This window comes from Dendropsophus ebraccatus, chromosome 5 (genome assembly GCF_027789765.1).
Source record: "Dendropsophus ebraccatus isolate aDenEbr1 chromosome 5, aDenEbr1.pat, whole genome shotgun sequence".
Lineage (NCBI taxonomy): Eukaryota > Metazoa > Chordata > Amphibia > Anura > Hylidae > Dendropsophus > Dendropsophus ebraccatus.
Genome location: NC_091458.1, coordinates 90,810,274 through 90,825,677, shown reverse-complemented (window position 1 = coordinate 90,825,677; position 15,404 = coordinate 90,810,274). Strand labels below are relative to the sequence as shown.

The 15,404-nt window shown below is 42.9% G+C and overlaps 1 protein-coding gene across 2 annotated transcripts; it reads left to right on the top strand.

Annotated features, from left to right (window-relative positions):
* Positions 1–933: 933 nt before the first annotated feature.
* Positions 934–15,294, top strand: LOC138793673 (G-protein coupled receptor 183-like). Of its 2 annotated transcripts, XM_069972349.1 has the most exons (5): positions 934–1,223; positions 5,257–5,323; positions 7,414–7,517; positions 10,669–10,813; positions 14,227–15,294. In XM_069972349.1, the coding sequence occupies exon 5, from the start codon at positions 14,248–14,250 to the stop codon at positions 15,265–15,267; it is 1,020 nt and encodes a 339-aa protein (XP_069828450.1). In that variant the 5' UTR covers positions 934–1,223; positions 5,257–5,323; positions 7,414–7,517; positions 10,669–10,813; positions 14,227–14,247; the 3' UTR covers positions 15,268–15,294. The 2 variants fall into 2 exon arrangements, with proteins under 2 accessions (XP_069828450.1, XP_069828451.1); XM_069972350.1 differs by lacking the exon at positions 7,414–7,517.
* The last annotated feature ends 110 nt before the right edge of the window (positions 15,295–15,404 follow it).

The window sequence follows — 15,404 nt, the reverse complement described above, 5'->3', positions numbered from 1 at the left end:
AAAAAAAACCCTTTTAACACCTCCCAATAACAGTTTAATATACCGCCTTGCCCATTATAAAAATAAAAATATTAAAAAAAATATCACTAAATGATAGCGATTGGGCCATCTATATTCTAATATGTCCCTGCAACTTACTTTATATAGGTGAGACCACGTATGACTTTAAGACCCGCCTGATTCAACACCGTTACACTATACGTAAACAGAGAGCTGACTTACCTGTTCCCAAGCACTTTGTGGAAAAGGGTCATTGCGAGGAGGATTTGAGGGCTGTCATTTTGGAGCGGGTGTTGGTGCCACCTAGGGAAGGCAATAGACATGCGATGTTAAAAAGAAGAGAGCTATATTGGATTGATACTTTCAACACACTAAGACCTAATGGACTGAATGCAGATTTCAAAATTTTGCCCAGCTATTGCAAATAACTACTTTGAAATAATTTACTATTATCTCTTTGTACCGTGGACTCCTGTTGCTGTTTTCCTCAGATTTAACTGTTACCTATTATAAATGTGTTTTTCTATTCTTTTTTTCTAAGATTACATTCTCATTACTTAAAATGACGTTTTTTCTGTTTTTGTATAGATTCAAGGTGTATTCTTGTGAAGCAGAGTGGGACACTCTTATGATGAACGTCTTGGCCAAATTACATCTTCTATATTTCTTTTAATTCATATTTACACCTTGCGTTAGTGGCTACGGCAGTGGTACGGTTTCCAACGGATATACCAGACGTGCCGGTATAGACCCAGTGAACAGATTGGAGTCCCAGGGATGAGGTCTACACAGGAATTGCTACACCCCTTGATCTTGGACTTCAGTTCAGGAACAGTCTCGGGGTGACATTGGTCCTAGGGCACAGCCCTTTGCAGGAACCCGCCCGACTATTGGACCTTGTTTCCTAGACCATTATGATTCTTATAAGGCGACTACTATTATGCTGTGAACCTGGAATGGGTTAATACCCTGTGAAGACTGGCAACAGCGTCGAGTTACCTAGGTTACCTTGGAAGCACAGAGCCGATCCTATCAGCACGTAGGAGCCACGTCATCTTCCACATGCTGCCTCTGCGCCTATCTGACTCTGCCACATATTCAATATGAGTCAGTTTTTTCTTGGCGCATGCGCAACGCTATTCACCACACACTGAGTTCTCTCAAAGCGTATACAAGCCTCGTGGTGTTTGTTTTGTTTTGGTCTGGCCGAATGACGTCATCTGGTGAGTGATCATCCCTCCTGCCTCTAGTTGTACGCTTTATGGACGTTTTTACATTGCACAACTACACTGTATGTATATAATGATAGGCAATGTCCTGTCTCCTAACACGCATGTCTCTATTTGTATTTTTTTTATGTATTATATCACCGAATGCTGATTTCACATGTTTTCTAACTAATTGAAGTGATCACCTGATTTGTGTGTGAGTTTACTATGTAGCTATATAAAGCTTGTTGAAACACATGTATATTGCACAGCTTGAAAAAAGCTCATATTGAATGAGCTGAAACGTTGCGAATGCACTTTGTGGGAGGAATAAAGTTCACAGTTTGAATACTATTTCCTGGAGTGCTGCGGTCACTTTCTTCGTTTTGTGTATATCTTTACTCACGGTCCTTACGGGTATAGACCGCTGGCACCAACTGCATTGGACACTAGGAGTGCTGTGTCCACTCTACACTTGGTTAAAAAATAAAATAAATAGATATATATCGTAGCGTGCTAAATTGTCCCATCTATTAAGATATTACATTATTGTTCACGCGCGGTGAACGGCAGGATTGCTGATTTTTTTAAATTATAAATCAGAAGGAAAAAAAATAAAAAGCTATAAAAAAATTTCAGTTACACCAATATATTAACAAAAACTAGAGATTGTGGCGCAAAAAATGACTTCCCAACCAGCCCTGTAGGTGGAAAAATAAAAGCCCTATGGCTCTTAGAAGGCGGGGAAGAACATTACATTAATTAGTGGGAACATAGCCATGAGCTGTATCACACATAGTATTTCCATCAGTCTTTTGGTAAGTATTTTTTCAACCAAAATCAGGAGTAGAACTGACAGGGCAAAATTATAATGGAAAGATTTGCACAGTTTCTGTTTTTTTCTACCGACTTCAGGTTTTGGTTGAAAAAAGATTGAACAAAAGACTGACAGAAATACTATGTATGAGATAAGTAGAGATGAGCAATACAGCCTATGGCACACAGAACTTTGGTCAGTATTTTGCAACCAAAACCAGGAGTGGATTGAAAACAAAGTAAGGCTATGTTCACACACTGTTGAAATTGAGTGGATGGCCGCAGGGGCGTAGCTAATGTCTCCTGGGCCCTGGTGCAAGAGGTCAACTTGCCCCCCCCCCCCTTCCTCGACCAAGCAATGCTAGTTGTGTGTGTGTGTGTATATATATATCGACTGATATTACCAATAATACCAGCATATTACCGCCATACTGTCACTAACCAAACCCTGAATACTGAGACCAATATTGCCAATAATACCAGTACACAAGGGGGAAATATAACCATCACACCACAACCACTACTATCATCGCCATATTGTTACTGACCAAATCCAGTATACTAAATCCAATAAAACACAGTACCAGATTACAAGTAACAAATAAAACCACCACATACTGAATAACACCACCACATACGGACTAATGTCACTGCTGCTACTGAATAATCCACTGTACACATATCACTATCACCTCATACAGTCATTTAGAGCTAGACGCAGCTACACACGATTCTCTACTCCATATACATCACAGTGCAGATATTTTTAGTGACTTACAGGGGACGTCTTCTCTGATCGGAGTTCTTCCCTTTTCATCTTCTCCATCTGTCCTGGGCCGTCATTAAAATTTCTCCGAGCCAAGAATCCACAGAATCTGCCAGACAGACATATTAGGCTCCTCACTCTGGCACCATCCTCATCTCTATACACACTGCACATCTGTATTGGCCCCTTTACACCCTCATTTAGTGGGTAAGCTGACTCTATGTGACCCCCCAGTATATGCCCCCTCTGTGTGGTCCACTATAGTACATGCCCTATTGCATGAACCCACATGTAGTTCCCCTTATAGATGCCCCCCTGTGTTGTCACCCAGATAGATGGCCCACCATGTTATTCCCCTTATAGATGGCCCCCATGTTATCTCCCTTATAGATGCCCCCCCATGTTATCCCCCTTATGGATGGTCCCCCATGTATCCCCTTTATAGATGGGTCCCCCTGTATTCCCCTTATAGATGGTCCCCCATGTATCCCCCTTATAGATGGCCCCCCTGTATCCCCCTTATAGATGGTCCCCCCCATGTATCCCCCTTATAGATGGTCCCCCATGTCTGTGGAGAAAAACAAAAAACAAAAACACAACTCGCCTGACAACTCGCCCCCTAATACCCCCCCGCTGTGTCTCTCTCCTCCTGCAGTCCGGTCTGGCTGTCATCTAACACGCGGCTCCCGTCCCATCCCCGGCAGCACATACATCAGTGATCTCTTTGCGCGCTGGGGATGTTACTTCCGGCACGGGGGCGCTTATTATCGACGCATCCTGCGCCGGAAGTACTTACTTCCCCAGCGCGCACAGAGATCACCGAGGCAGAGACGGGAGCCGCGCGTTAGCAGCAAGGCCCCCCCCCTTGGTAGCGGACCGGTCGCGGCGGCGAACGCTGCGGCCACGGTTGCTACGCCACTGGAGGGCCGTTATTTAATGGCAAATAACGTCTGATGTTTTAAAATATAAGCAATTTTTTTGCCATTAAATGGCGGACATCCACTCAATTTCAACAGTGTGTGAACATAGCCTTACTGTGTTTTCAATCCACTCCTGATTTTGGTTGCAAAATACTGACCAAATATACTGAGCAAAAATACTGTGTGGAATCCTTCTGGGATTCCCTCAGCCTGCAGCACTACGTAAGTACCGCAGAAATCACGGCCGTTGTAACTACAGACGTGATTTCTGCGGAACTTATGTAGTGAGAACATAGACTAAGGCTGTATGCATGTCTTTCAGGACTCCCTAGGGCTGTATCCAGCTTCTTCAGCCATTGGTAATCAAATGCAGAGCAGTCGGGTTCATATAAACTTGAGTGTGTTTGAGATTTGCTCATCTCCAGTGATAAGGTTATTTACTTCTACACTCCTTTTACTGTTGCAGATATGTGATTGTGAAATCTGTCCAATACTACTCAATGGATGCAAGTCTAGAAATGGCCACTTTGCGTAAATGGTCACAGGGAGAATGATTTTATGTCTAATCAGTCACAGCTTCCAATATTTTTCATTATGAGAGTGATCACTTTAAAAACAGATACATGATATTTAGCTACAAATAGGGGGAAAATCTGTTTCTATTGTTTCTTGCATTGAAAATCTCAGATTACTCTTGTATATGTACTAGCATAGTATCTAATATTGGGAGAATATACTGTAGCCGTTAGTTTACTATAGATTTACCCTGGGAACCAAGGGCCCCAGCCAGGGCCAGACTAGGAATAATAAGCAGCTGTGGCACACAATCCCCACCAGCCCACGTACAATATCTGCCATCACCCACCAAACCCCCCCCCCACACACACACACACACACACACACACCACCTCCATTGCTAAAGATGCTTTGGATAAATATTAACTGACTCCAATACTGAGCCTGAGGCTCTAACTGCCAGCTAAAAGTATACTATATTCGTGAAAAGGTATGGTTTGGTGTGAAAATTGGGAAGTGGCACACAACCCACACATCACATAATATCTATTTGGTCTGCTGCATATGTGTCAGTAATAGAGATGAGCGAACCTTGAGCATGCTCGAGTCCATCTGAACCCTAACTTTCGGCATTTGATTAGCGGTGGCTGCTGAAGTTGGATAAAGCCCTAAGGCTATGTAGAAAACACGGATATAGTCATTGGCAGTATCCATGTTTTCCAGACAACCTTAGAGGTTTATCCAAGTTCAGCAGCCCCCGCTAATCAAATGCCGATCATTCGGGTTGGGATGGACTCAAACCCGAACCCGGTTCGCTCATCTCTAGTCAGTAATCTTTATTAGGGACTGTTCACATCATGTTTGGCTATATGCCATGAGTAAATGCCAGGATACAGTCAAACAGGTATTCTGACCTATACCATGACATGCCCACATAGTAGCCATAGGCGTGAGAATGACACTAGTAGTATAACTATTCTTCCAGAGGACAATGACATCTATTATTCTGAGCCTATCTTTTTCTTTACAGAACAGGGCAGGATACTCCCAAAAGCCTTCAAGTAGAAGTCTTTCTTCTGTGGTAGAGATAAGTTGAGGTAAGACAAGGCTGATTGAAGTTGCCTTATTCTGTAACGTGAGCTAGAAATATAGAACTTGCTGGGTTCTGTCTCTTACAATGAGGAAGATGTTACGGGAAGTAAAACTACTATGACATGCAGCTCTTTGAGTTAATGCGTAGGAGAAGGTTTAGGTTCATTTTAGCAGCCTGTGGAAATCACTGCTGTAAATACTGTACCGGTAGTGGGGGATTTATATCATTCATGAGCCCGGCCTACATCATCAGTTACAAAACTCACATGAAAACATGTACTCTATTCTGCCCTGTTGTCTAATATTATAAATGTCTAACTAGGGGCATTTTCCGATAAAAGGGGTCCCTTTTGGAGAGTGTGTGTGTGTGTGGGGGTGGGGTTAACTACAAAACTAGGGGCATCCTAGTGGTGGAGGAGTTAACTAGAATACTAGTGGCATCCTGATGGGGGAGGGGTTAACTACAAGGCTTTCTCCTGCTCGCTTTGTCCCTCCTCCTTTCTGACACTAGTGGATGGCTACCGGCGTAATGTGCAAGTGTGCTGGGGGTCCCCCTGCCCTCAGTCTCCTTAGATCTCTTCTGTCCTGCATCTAAAAACCAGCAAGCTGTTGTGGGGTCTGTTCGCAAGTGTGACCCCTATAGCTACGTCACTGGGCACAGCGCAATTTTGTGGCTGGGAGAATGGAGACTTGAGGTCCCCCATTTTGCTAATTAGTGGGGGTTCCAGCAGTCAGATCCCAACTAATCTAACATTTATTACATATCCACTAGATATGTGAAATATCGCTGTGTGTGGCAGCCTCCCCAAAGCAAGCGTGATTGTTTTCACTGCTCACTCATCTAGAGCCATTAGCAGAGCAAGAGGTGAAAGCAATCAACGTTCGCTGTGTAGACACTGTCGCACACAGCAATCATGTCGGACAGCTTCCCTCGGGTACTGTAAAAATATACAGAACACAAGGGGAACGGGACCTTGTTCTGTATGTTGCAGTTTCCGACACAAATTATGGCAAAAGGGGGGCCTGTGTGGCCCCTTACTGCTTCCACTCAAAGGAAGTTAAAGGGTAGATTAAAAACAATACATTTATTTTAATGAAGTTTTATTACAAAGTAAAAATGAAAATTAAAAGAAAAAGAAAATTCAGGGTACCCTTTTAAATCATATTTCTATCTTAATCCTAATCCCCAGTTTTAAAGAGACTTTTCAATAAATTAATGTTTCTGTTTTCTGTATGAAATGCTTTCCTTTGTGAGTTAAAAGAGTTTTTCAGTATTTTAGGTAATAGTGCCCACCCTGTGGCCCTCATATGATAATAGTGCTCCCTCTATGCCTTTTATTAGGCAATGGTACCCCATCCCCCCACTAGATAATGGTGGCTCTTTTGCATCCCAAAAGGTAAAAGTGCCTCTCTGTGCCCCCCAGAATGTAATGTACCTTCTCTTTCTTAAGAAATTAAGGGTCCTATTCCACGGGCTGAGGAGGGCCAGATCAACGATGTAAACGAGCGGCGATCTGCTAGATCGCCGCTTGTTTACTGGGCCTATTCCACGGCCCGATGATCGTTGAGCGAGGGCTGCAGGGACATCGTTACCGATGTCCTTGCAGCGCTTGCAGCATCATACATTACCTGTCAGGTCTTCTCTGCGCTGTCTTCATCCCCGGGTAACGCGCGCTCTATCTTCAGAATGGCCGGTCAGCTGACAGGCCCCACTCATCCAATCACAGGCCGCGGCACTCTGTCAGCTGACCGGCCATTCTGAAGCTAGAGCGCCGGGGATGAAGACACCGCAGAGAAGACCTGACAGGTAATGTATGATGATGATGCTGCTGCTGCTTGCAATCGTCGATCGCCCGCCTCGGACCACTATTCAACCGTAGCGATACGTGGTGGGGGAACGATGATTTTAGGTCTGGCCCTAAATGAACGATCAGCCGATGACACGATCATCGGCTGATCGTTCTCTCTATTTCACCGAACCATAATCGGCCGAATCGGGCCAAATGGGGCCGATGCGGCCGATTATCGTTACTGTGGAATAGGGCCCTAATAGTGCTCCTTTGTATCCCTCACATTATAATAGTGTTCTCTCTAGTCCCAAACTAGGAAAAAGTGCCCCTGAGAAGGAGAAATACTGTATGTTTCCTCTGTGCACCACCCCAAACGGTAATAGTAAAAGTAAGCACTGCACAACAGAAGGTAAGCATTCCCTCAGTGCCTCCAACTAGGTAAAATCTCCCCTCTTTGTCCCCTACTAGGTACAGTAAATGCTGTGAAAGGAGAACATGTAAATTCTTTGAGCGGAGATCGGCAAAAGCAGAGGCGCGCAAGCCCTTCCTATAGAGACACTGTTTGACACTGTAGCTAGGAATTTTCAACCAAATATATTTGGCAGATAACCAGACTTTCTCACCGGGAGCAAAGGTTATGGCTGGTCTCCTCTTCTTGTCTGCCAGAGACTTCATCCGACCAGATACATGTAATCGAGATTGGCACGTCTGTTTCAAAATGTATACAAAGTCCTTGACTTTGTCCACAGCTTGCACTTAAGAGGATGTAGACAAAGGCAGCGGATGATGAGGGTGTCATCCATAGACAATGAAGAATGGAGATTTGCCTGTGGAACTCAAATCCAGATGGTAATAAGATAATTCTGCCCATGGAAGCAGACTTGACCAATTGTCCTCGCGAGCAGAGACAAAACGGCAGAGATCATTTCCTAGGACCTGATTGACTCTCTTAACTTGCCTGTTAGTCTCAGGGTAGAAGGCCGAAGAAAAGTCTAACTGCACCTGGAGTTGGGAACAGAGGGCACACCAAAACTTTGAAATGAATTGAGGTCCCAATCAGAAACAATATGTTGTGGTAGTCCATGCAGCCAGAAGATGTGCTGGAGGAAAAGACTGGCAAGATAATGAGGCACAAAATGGGATATTTTAGAAAAACAGTCTGTGATCACCCAGATGACAGTGTTACCTGCTAAATCAGGAAGGTCAGTAACCAAGTCCAAGGCAATATGCGCCCAAGGGTGATCCAAAATAGGCAAAGACTGGAGCAGACTTGCCAGTTTTAAATGGGAAGTCTTGTGTTGGGGACAGGTGGTGCAAGAAACCACATAGTCCTTGACATCCTTGAAAAGACTTGACCACTAGTAATGTCAGGAGATCAACTGCCCATTTTTTTTTGGACTCCAGGATGCCTTGCAACCAAGGTAGCATGACCCCATTTCAGAATTCTCCTTCTGAGCACTGGATGCACATAAGTCTTGCCAGGTGGGACATTCTGAAGAACCGAGGTGGTCACAGACACTAAATGTTTTGGTGGAATGATGTGGCATGGGGTGTCTTCCTTACCAAGAACATCAGAAGCATGAGAGACAGCATTGGCTTTCAAATTTTTCTCTGCTGGTCGAAAGTGAATGACAAAGTTGAACCTGGAGAAGAAGAGTGACCACCTGGCTTGTCTCAGATTAAGATGCTGAGCTGTCTGAAGATAGAGGAGGTTCTTATGATCCCTGTAGATGGTAACATGATGATTTGCCCCTTCCAAGAGATTTTGCCATTTCTCAAGAGCCAACTTGATCTCCAATAGTGTAATTCCGCTCAACAGGAGAGAAGGTCTTAGAAAAAAAGCCACACGTCTTAGTCTTCCCTAAAGGATTCTTCTGGGTGAGGACTGTTCCAGCCCCAATAAAAGTGGCATTCACCTCCAAGAAGAATGGCCTGGCAGGGTCCGGGTGAGACAGAATTGGAGCAGAAGCAAAGGCGGACAGCCTTGACCAGCCATTGCTTTGGGTTTGCGTTCTTCTTAGTAAGGCCACAATCGACATGACCAGGATGGAAAAGTGCGGTATAAACTGTCAACAGTAATTGGGGAAACCTAGGAACCGTAGTCTAGCTTGAAGTCTACGGGATGTGACCACTAAAATACCTCCAACAGCTTAGCTGGATCCATCTGCAGACCACGATTCACTCTTAAGCTTCTCACGCCTTGTCATACATGGGCTAAATGCATTTGCAGATCAGGTGAGTAAATTAGAATGTTGTCCAGGCACACAATGACACAGGTGTAAAAGAGTTTACAGAAGATGTCATTGACGAATTCCTGGAAGACCGCGGGATCGTTCCATAACCAAAAGGGCATGACCAGGTACTCAAAGTGCCAATCTTTGGTGTTGAAGCTGTCTTCTAGTCATCATCTTTACAGGTTAGGATCAAATTGTATGTGCCCTGCAGGTACAGATTCATGAAGATAAGAGCGTCACGAAGATGACCAAATAGTTCTGGGATCAAGGGCAGGGTGTCACCTTGTTAAGACCTCGGTAGTCGATACACAGATGAAGAACCTGTTCTTCTTCTGGAGAAGTAAAAACCTAGCACCAGCTGAAGACTTGCGGATGAAGCCTTACTGCAGTTTCTCCTTGATGAAGGCACTGTATGGCTTCAGACTCTGGAATCAAAGAGAGGATAAACCTTTCCTTGAGGGGCAGTTCCTTGAGTTTGGAACTGCACTGCACAGTCTATAACGGAAGAGTCCCCTTGCCAAAGAAAAGAGAATAGCGGTCTCCTCAGAAGATGCTCATGCAGGCTCCTCAAACACACACCGGAATTTCGACAAAAAGGCTTGGAGATTGGTGGTGACTGGATCATCTCAGTCCCACAGAGGCATAGCCCAGGCCAAAGCCTTCCCCGAACGAAGACTGATGACAAACACCACTTTGTAGCTTTCTGTGGTGAACTGGTTGTCCATGAGCTCTATATGCATAGTGCACTGTGAGACAAAGCCCCTTTACATCTTGGAGTCTCTATCATATTTTGACGGTAGCACCAAATGCGATGCTGTGGGCAAGGGAGGTGCAGATTGGACCTATTGAGCAATGAGGAGTTGTTGCAACATGGCAGACAACTGCTGCAGCTGATGTAATTGCTGTGTGATCCCAGGGTTATGGTTCGCCGCAGCAGATGTAACACCCAAGCATAGGTCACCATGGATCCCAAGAGAAGAGTTCAGTTAGGTTCACACTGCATTTATACATGCCTTTCACTGTATCAGTTTTAGTTTTGTTTCATTTTAACGTATAGAGAAACATGGTCAACCACATCTAAAAAAAAAAATTTAAAATTGGATCCATTTTGATCTGTTTTTTATTTTTATTTTTTTATGATGTTAGTCCTGTAGTATAGCATGAAGCCGTATCCATTTTTTTCCATTAAACATGTAGGTTAAACAGACAACAAGAACACAGTGTTAACCTAGCCTTTACTGTGCAGTTACCTATAAAAATTACAGTCAATGAAGTTTAAGGCCCAGCATAGTTTGACTGGTGAGCTTTTCTTTACTTCCTTTGCAGAGTGAGGTATTCGGAAAGGAAGCCAAAGGAACCACAAGAAACATGCAACCAATCTATTTATATCAGGAGACATTAAGTTCCACATATAACACATTTCCTACCAGAGAACATTTCAAGCTTTACTGTTAGGACATTGTCATTACAGGTAAGTCAACTCGTTTCTTCCTTACATGCAAGATGTTGGAGGGAGTAAATTACTTATTTATCATTATTATTTTGGGAAGCCTTGTACAATTTTTAATCCTGACTTTTAATCCTGAGTTTGCATATACATGTCTACATCCAGCACAAAGTTTTTGTCTGGTCTCTATTGTGACATCTAATGAAATAACCAGATGTCTGGAGGTTCTCTTTATGAACCTGCATTTTTACATTTGCAATACCTGCTATCATAGTTGCGATTTTAGCTTAAAGGGGTTATCCAGCGCTACAAAAACATGGCCACTTTCCCCCTACTGTTGTCTCCAGTTTGGGTGGGGTTTTGAAACTCAGTTCCATTGAAGTAAATGGAGCTTAATTGCAAACCACACCTGACCTGGAGACCATGTTTTTATAGCGCTGGATAACCCCTTTAAGGGTATGTGCACACTGAGGAAAACACATAGAGGACTTGTGGCAGATTCTGCCACTTGTCCCTGAGCACCCCCGCTCACTCTCTGCCTGTGCCATAGACTCCATTCTATGGTCAGGCAGATTCCACCTTCCGCCCGAAGAATGAACGCGTTCATTCGTCGGGCGGACGGCAGAATCTGCCTGACCATAGAATGGAGTCTATGGCACAGGCAGAGAGTGAAGAGGTAGCACTTGGATGAGCGGCAGAATCTGCCACAGGTCCTCAGTGTGCACATACCCTTAGATGGTGCTTACTTAACATGCATAACCCTTATTAAACCAGTTATTGGTAGCTTTGGTATAAAAATGAAATAGTCATCTCCATGGAAATGTCGCACTGGTCTTAAAGCGGCTTGGACTGCTTCTACTCTCTCAAGGATTTCAAAACGTAAAATTTCACTCTTATTTGAAGAGCCAGCAGTCTCCCCCATGATTGTGTAGGCTACTGACCCAGAGTCAGGGACCATGGCTTAGAAATCCTTGGCATGTGATTTGTGCTGTTTAGCTGATTAGAGTGTGATGCCAGGAGTCTACAGTGTGCATCTTTTCACAATATTCTGAGTTGCTAACTTTAAAGTTTTCATTAGCTGTACACCATAGTCATTGCCATTAAAAGAAAAAAAAAATAGATCTCTCTGTGTAATGAATCTATATATGACTTATGAAACTTTAAGTAATGAAATGATTTACTTTTGATGCTGTTCTAATTTATTAAAATGCATCTATAAATAGTAAAAAGATTGAAAGATTGAAGTATCAGCCCTATAAAAAGTAACAAGTGAGGAAATATAGAGTGGTGAGAAAAAAAAGCAAATATATTAAATACATTTTTCTCTTCCATTAATTGTCTCCTTTCACCTAAGAAGCGCAGTACAGCCTATTAAAAAAAGCACATTACCAGGTCGGGATGATGGCTTTCACCTCCTCCTTCTCAGAGAAATAAAAGTAGTGTGACAGAAAGACACATATTCATTATATTTAAGGGTTTACCCCCTATGACTGGTGCATAGCAAATGTGCTGCTAATAACCAAAAAAGGGTCAAAATGTGATCCAGGGAAAAATAGTTCTGTGAGTTTAATCCCCATTGTATGTAAATTTCCTTAAGATTTTTGATGGGTTTATGAGGGATTGATCCTGTCAAACTAGGGCTGCGTTTACACACACAGATAATAGACCAGTTTATCTGCCAGATTTTTGAAGCCAAAGCCAGGAACAGACTATAAACATTCCCTGTAAAATAGCGCTAATTAACGCTAGTCAAACCAATGTGTGTACATAGCCTCAGTGGGTAACAAGCTCATTGATAGGAAACAGAAAATGGTCAGTTTTGGGCCCTATTCTCTGATCTGCTGATCAGAGAATAGGTAATTAGAAAGTAGTGAATAGAAAAATGTTATTAAAGTATTGTATTTCCCCCAGAAAGTGAAACAAATCCCCAATATACACTTATTACAGGAAATGCACATAAAGTGCTTTTTTCCCTGCACTTACTACTGCATCAAGGCTTCACTTCCTGGATAACATGGTGATGTCACGACCCGACTCCCAGAGCTGTGCGGGCTGTGGCTGCTGGAGAGGAGGATGGCAGGGGGACACTGAGGGACACAGGGCACTGGAGGGACACTGAGCATCCCCCTGCCATTATCCTCTCCAGCAGCCATAGACCGCACAGCTCTGGGAGTCGGGTTGTGACATCACCATGTTATCCAGGAAGTGAAGCCTTGATGAAGTAGTAAGTGCAGGGAAAAAAGCACTTTATAAGCATTTCCCGTAATAAGTGTATAATTGGATTTGTGTACCTTTTGGGGGGCAATACAATACATTAATAAAAATTTTCACTGGACTCCTCCTTTAAGTAGTCAACTTTTGTGTAAGAATAAACCACTGGTGGACTTATATTTGTAGTAAAACACTAGTTTTACTAGATTATGAAGTAGTATGGTGGCATAAATTTGCACAATAAATCAAATGACCCATACTAATGGCATAACAGATCTCTTATGATACTGTTAGTTCAGGTCATTGGAGTTGCTGTCCAGCTGAGACCCCTAATATAATCTTGCGAAATTAGCCCAAATTGATTCAAAATAATACATTACCAACAGAATCCTTACAAGCATTTCCTTCTTACGATGTATTTAATAAAACTATTTTATAAAGCATTGCTCCTGCAAAAATCTTATGTCACCCTTCCAACAAAAGGCCCTTTCCCCTGCTTACTAGGTGCTTTGTTTTCCTGTTTTGCTGCCTGCTGTGCTGATGTACACAGCTCTTGCTGTGTGGACTAGAAGCAACCTTTTCAGTGTTACCCAATAAGACACTTAAAGACTTAGGCCCCTTTCACACAACGGAATCAGCGATGATATTCAGTGCAGAAACCCCCATGGGGACCCCCGTGAGCTCTGCTTTCGCGGCCTCTCCGCTTAAAGAATCGACATATCATTTCTTTAAACGGAGATGCATGGAGAACGGAGGTGCGCAAGACCTCCCATTCAAACACATTGAAGGCAGGATTCCACACGGAATCTCGGTGCTGATTCCGTAGTGTAAACAGGGCCTTACATGAAGAAAGTGACCTCCAGTGTACTCACACTCAGTGTGAATTGGCTAAGCAGTGGCACCATATATGGAGAAATGGGATGCCTGGTAAGCAGGGGTAACATGGCAGCCAAAATTAGATTTTTGCTGGAGCGTCTCAAACATTTCTGTTATTTTTTTACTGTTGTGACTAGGCAAAGTTGGTTAACACCTTCCAAGCCTCTTGAATGACATCTTTTAAGCAGGGATATGCAGCTGTAGTAAATCTGGGTGGCCACCATCGTCGAAACTGCAATAGTAGCCATGTTAGTTGTTACTTGGCATTCACAGAAAAAATAAAAGTACATTGACTGAAACGTCATTGGCTGCTTGCTCTAATAATTTTCCTTTTCTTAAATTCTTCATAGTGTTAATGATTCCATCCCCCTATGGATCTTCACTGGGATAACACTTCTAGCGTAAATGGAAACGTCTGCGTACTTATCAGTCAGTCTTCCACAGAAAGGATTCTTTTTCCAGTGTATTACATTCTTGTGCTAATCGGCGGTTCCTGTGGAAACATTTTAGCCATCTACCTAATTCTCAAGAGAACAAAGAAAGCCAATTCTTCTGACATTTACATCACCAACTTGGTTGTGTCCGATGCCCTGTTTACCCTTGCTCTGCCGGGACGTATAGCCTATTACATTTTACATTCTAACTGGCTTTTAGGAGACTGGATGTGCAGTCTGACTGCATTCATTTTCTATATGAATACCTACGTTGGCATTTATTTTATGACTTGTGTGAGTGTTGACCGCTATATCGCTGTGGTGCACGCCACAAAGTACAGGAAATTCAGGAAGGCCCGTAATGCTAAATACATCAGTCTTGTGGTTTGGTGCCTTGCATCTGTGCAGACAATGCCACTACTTATAATATCAATGACAGAAGTAGTAGGGAATTCTATGACATGCATGGAATTCTTCAGCTTTGACAAAGTTCCCAAACTGCCACAGCTGCTGCTAGCGGCTTGTGTCATTTGCTATATTACCCCAATCAGTGTCATACTGGTATGTTATCTACAGATAAATGTGAAACTCAGAAAGTTATTGAAGGAGAGTGCTTCTGTGGATCGAAAACAACATTTTAACAAGGCATTTAAAGTAATCCTGACTGTATTAGTGGTGATGATGTTATGCTTCTCCCCTTACCATATAAATATCATCCAATTCATGATCCGGAAATTATTGTACAAGTCAACATGTCGGGAAGATATGGTTTTCAAGAGGACCCTCCAGATCACTGTGGCTCTCATGAATATAAACTGCTGTATAGATCCTATCATCTATTTCTTTGCTTTAAAAGGGTATAAAAGAAAGATTGTTAGCATATTTAAAAGGAATGTCTCAATTTCAACATTACCTCCAGAAAGAGAAAGCCTTGGTGGAACATTAGAAGTACTATGATAGAATTAAAAATTTCAGCCTAGTGTTCAGGGTGTGTGCATGTGTATTGTATGGTTCCTTCTTAGCATGGATTTATAATGCTGTTTGATGAAATGATTCTAATGCCACGTCCTAATGAAATCAGATGTGGGTGATAA